This window comes from Carcharodon carcharias, chromosome 4 (assembly GCF_017639515.1).
Source record: "Carcharodon carcharias isolate sCarCar2 chromosome 4, sCarCar2.pri, whole genome shotgun sequence".
Taxonomy (NCBI): Eukaryota; Metazoa; Chordata; class Chondrichthyes; order Lamniformes; family Lamnidae; genus Carcharodon; species Carcharodon carcharias.
Genome location: NC_054470.1, coordinates 48,765,318 through 48,769,735, shown reverse-complemented (window position 1 = coordinate 48,769,735; position 4,418 = coordinate 48,765,318). Strand labels below are relative to the sequence as shown.

The following is a 4,418-nucleotide window of genomic DNA, read 5'->3' as shown; positions in this document are numbered from 1 at the left end:
AGATGTAAAATCCAAGGTGCTCTACATACTGGTTCAGATCTTCCGTAGTTGTATCATAAGGATCGATTCTGCCAAACAGTGGTGTGTCTGGTGAGTAGTCTTTTTTCTTTTTTTTTAAAGATTCACTGTACTCACAGTAACAAGGTGAGGTGCAGAGTCGGAGCTATTGTACCCTCATTGCCAAATGTAATGGCTGAACATGGCAGACAGGTTTCAACAAGAATCAGATAAACATTATCACAGAGAGCTTTTCAGGTGCTGGATGCTCAATCAGATTGCTTGCCAGGAAGCCCCACCCCCTGGATTGCCCGCTTTTAGGGCTCATTGGTCGGAACCTCCCATAACATCACGTGAACTCTGATAGAGAGCAGGAGGGGCTATACCCTCAGTTACTACAAGTATCCATTTCAAATTTATATCCTATAAGTCCAGGAATTCATGTTTTGTGAGCATGATGTTATTGAAGAAAAGTTGGCATGACAGAAATTAATGAACTGTATATCATAACACTAAATGATGCTTAAAAATTGCACAAGTAAAGAAAGATAAGTGAATTTGTGTTAAATAAGAAAGTAGTAAGCAGTAGTTAAATTTTGTCAGAATACAGGATAGATTTATAAAATCCAGCTGTAAATAAAATATTGAAATATAGAACAGCATATTAAACAATGGCTAGATTTGACTTACCATGGTGTTAATGATTCTGTGTGCCTCATTATATATTGCACCTATTTAAAAAGACATACAAATAAGCTTGAGGTATGGATGGAGAGCTCAGTTCCCAGTTCTGGTGCTCTTTTGCAGCCTGTGCCAATGAAAGCATGTATTTAATCTGATTCAGCAAGATTGGGAACAAATTCTCTTAAGGGTTCCACCACATTCCTGTGCTGCAGGAGCCTTTTCCTCTTTGCCACAATTTCCATGCTTCCCTCTCCCTCTGCCACTCTGCTCTTGACTCCTCTGGACCCATCTTTTGTTCCTTCACTTGTCCCATTATCATCTTCATTGCCTTGCACCATCAATCCTTTTGCATTTTAATAATGCCTGCCCTTAGCCTATCATGTCTGCTGCCATTAAAATCAGGGCCCATTTACTCTTCTTCTCTCCCCACCAGTGCTGCGTGACTTGCTGAGTGTTTCCAGAATTTTTTGTATTAATTTCAGATTTCCAGCATCCACAGTATTTTACTTCTGTTTTTCTCTTAAAATCCCCATTTAGATGTAACGTAATAGCCTAGTATCTGCTGCTGCTGAATTAGCATTGAACAGCCATGAGAAGTAAGGATGTGGTTTAAAGGAATATAGTTATGCTGCTGAGATTTTACAGGATGTCTAGCAAAATAATACCACGGAAGCAAATGAAGCTTTGAGGAATTTCCCAGCCTATTTTTTTTTACACACTGCTACTGACTTAAGCATATCAATATGATGGGGTCACTTTGGCATTCAGGAGCATCTGTGTGTTTCTGACTTACAATCATGCTCTAGAGAAAAACAGCAATCCCTCCCATATTTCTGTGCATTAAGAATGATGTACCATCTGACCAACATGAGGGGACATCAGCTACAGTGAGCAGCTGAGAAGCAGGAGCATGAGGAGGAGAAAGAGGAGGAAGAGGATGGGAGAAGGCCCTGTTCTGGCCAGGCTGCCTGTGAAGAACTCATTTGGGTGTGATACCAGTAACAAGAAGTCCAATTCTCCATTCACCAATAGCCCCACAACTTAGCTCCTCTCTATCAATGATGATCACGTTGTCTACTTGGTCACAATGCCAAAAATAAAAACCATCCAAACTTAAATGTATAAATGAAATCATGACATATTGCACATAAAACTCAATCATCACCCTTGTTCATTCCCTTAGTCTCTGTCTTCAAAGCCCTTTTGCCTGCCCTAGTGTTCCTATAGGCATTGAAACCTAGTGGCCACAGTGTGGCTAGTGGGAGGCTGCTGAGGGCAGTATCTGTGGAGGAAACTGCAGGTGGCCTTGCAGGATGACCTCGAGCAGCTCCAGGTCTAGAAGGCTTGACTGCAGACTGCAACACCTTGGCATAGGTGGCAGCAGTTTGGGCTGGCTGGCGGAGTGCTGGGAGGAGGAATGAGTGTGAGAATCTGCGAGAGCAGAGGAGGGGCCTAAACTGTAACAGGAGACAAAACGGGATTTCAGTGTGAAAATGAATGAGAGCAGCAGCGGGCGCTAAACTGTAACAGGAGGCAGAACCAAAGAGAAAAGATTGAGGTATGACATCACAGGGAAGCAGGTAGGTGATTGGGTGGTGAATATTTCCTATCAAAACTAGGATTTAAACTGATGCGTTTCTTTTGAGTCCATTGTGGAGTTTTACTTGGAGCTGGTGTACTTGATCACCGCCTTTGTCCCTTCCGACACAGTGTGCTTGGCTAGATCCCTGGGCAGCAGCAGGTGCATGGCGGTCTGGATCTCCTGGGAGCTGATGGCGCTGCGCTTGTTGTAATGGGCCAGGCGGGAAGCCTCACCTGCGATGGGCTTGAAAATATTGTTCACGAGCGAGTTCATGATGCTCATGGCCTTGGAGGAGATGCCGGTGTTGGGGTAAACCTGCTTCATCACTTTGTAGATGTGGATGGGATAACTTTCCTTCCTTGACCTCCACCGCCTCTTGCCGCCCTTTGCTGCCAGTTTCTTTAAGGCTTTCTTGGCTCCCTCCTTGGGAGCTGGTTTCTTCTCATTAACCATCTTCAGTTCCAGACACAGAAATAAATCAAACCCCTTCCGAGCGACAGTAGACACTGTCACAGATCTGTGTTTGTGTTAGGAGCTGGCTGTACTTCTCCTCACGTCGTAGAATCATGACATTTATTCTGCTGCTTTCAAGTATTTGCAATTCCCGAAGGAACCCCACGATCCCATAAAGCCCCTTGTACCGACTGCCATGTGACATTTCTCGGTTTATTCTGAGAAATTCCGGCTGGAGAGAGTCTTTGTAAAATGTGGCTGATCTTTTTTCAAGTAAGGCTTAGCACTTCAAGTGAGATATATTAAGTACTAGTAGGATTTATATATATTAGTAAGATTTACAGGAAAACCATAAATTGGTTAGTAACCATTGTTAGGGCATGTGTGTTAAAGAGCTGATATTTAGAGAAGCATAAAAAGGCAGATAAAAAATAAATGTCCCTTAAGTAGCTACCTTATTTAATTCAGAAACACTAGCAGAAGGGAAGTAAGAATCTAGGGAGTCCATTATTTATTTTGTTATTAATTGATAGGGTTTATTGAATTGCTGAGATTTAAATTAGTACAGCAAGTGATGGTGAGAAGAGGCTTTAATTTAACTTAAAAAAATTAAGAAAATTATTGATTAGTGACTTAAGACAAGTGATGCATTGTGACTGCAGAATGTGGGTACTCCTAAATGCCAGTGTGATCCAAACACTTCTGCTGTGAGTATCTACAACTCAAGGAGCTTTGGCACAGGGTCATTGAGCTGGAGGCAGAAATGCAGACACTGCAACATACCAGGGAGGAGGAATGTTACCTGGATGCTTTGTTCCAGGAGGCGGTCACATCCCTTGGATTAGGGTCTTCTGATTTGGTCAGTCACCAGGCACAGAAGGGTATGGCTGCAAGTGAGGCAGGTAAGGGCATTATGAAGGTAGAAATGGAGAAGCCTCAGCCTTTGCAATTGTCCCAGGTTCAAGGTGCTTGTAGCCTGTACATATGAAAATGGGGCTGCTGGGTGGATGAGCAAATTGCCCATGGCACCATGGTACAGGAAGCCATTCAAGCAGGGGGAGTAAATAGGAACGAAGTGGTGGATGGACACAGTATAGTCAGAAGGATAGACATTGTTCCCTGTAGCCAAGAATGAGAGTCCAGGCTAATGCTGTGGAGGACAAGTTCCTGGAATGTATATGAAATGGTTTTCTAGAACCAACTAGAGGAACCAGCTGGAAAAGGGTCTATTTTAGATCTAGTATTGTGCAATGGGAAGGGCTAGTTAATAATCTCATTCTAGGGGATCCTTTAGAGAAGAGTGACTATAATATGAAAGCATTTCACATTAAGTTTGAAAGTGATACAGTTCAATCTGAAACAAGGATCTTAAATCTAAATAAATGAAACTACAAAGGTATGAGTGGCAAGTTGGCTGTGGTAGATTGGGAAACAATGTTATAAGGTATGAAGGTAAGCAGGCAATGGCTAGTATTTAAAAAAAAATAATTCTGGCCTACAACAAATTTACATTCCCTAAAAGCACATAAACACATCAACAAAAATGATCAAACCTTGGCTAACAAGAGAAGATGAGGATTGTATTAGATTAAAGGAGAAAGCTTACAAAGTTGCCAAAAAAAGTGGCAAGCCTGAGGATTGGGAGAATTTTAGTGTTCAGCAAAGAAGAACCAAAAAACATGAAGAGAAAATAGAATATGAA

General features: G+C 42.1%; 1 protein-coding gene across 1 annotated transcript; it reads right to left on the bottom strand.

Annotated features, from left to right (window-relative positions):
* Positions 1 to 2,341: 2,341 nt before the first annotated feature.
* LOC121276737 (histone H2B-like) lies at positions 2,342 to 2,716 on the bottom strand. Its single transcript, XM_041185283.1, has one exon. It carries the CDS (start codon positions 2,714 to 2,716, stop codon positions 2,342 to 2,344), a length of 375 nt encoding a protein of 124 aa, XP_041041217.1.
* Positions 2,717 to 4,418: the final 1,702 nt, after the last annotated feature.

Excerpts from the sequence above, each read along its gene's own strand:
- LOC121276737 (XM_041185283.1), bottom strand. The coding sequence starts at position 2,716 with ATGGTTAATGAGAAGAAACCAGCTCCCAAGGAGGGAGCCAAGAAAGCC.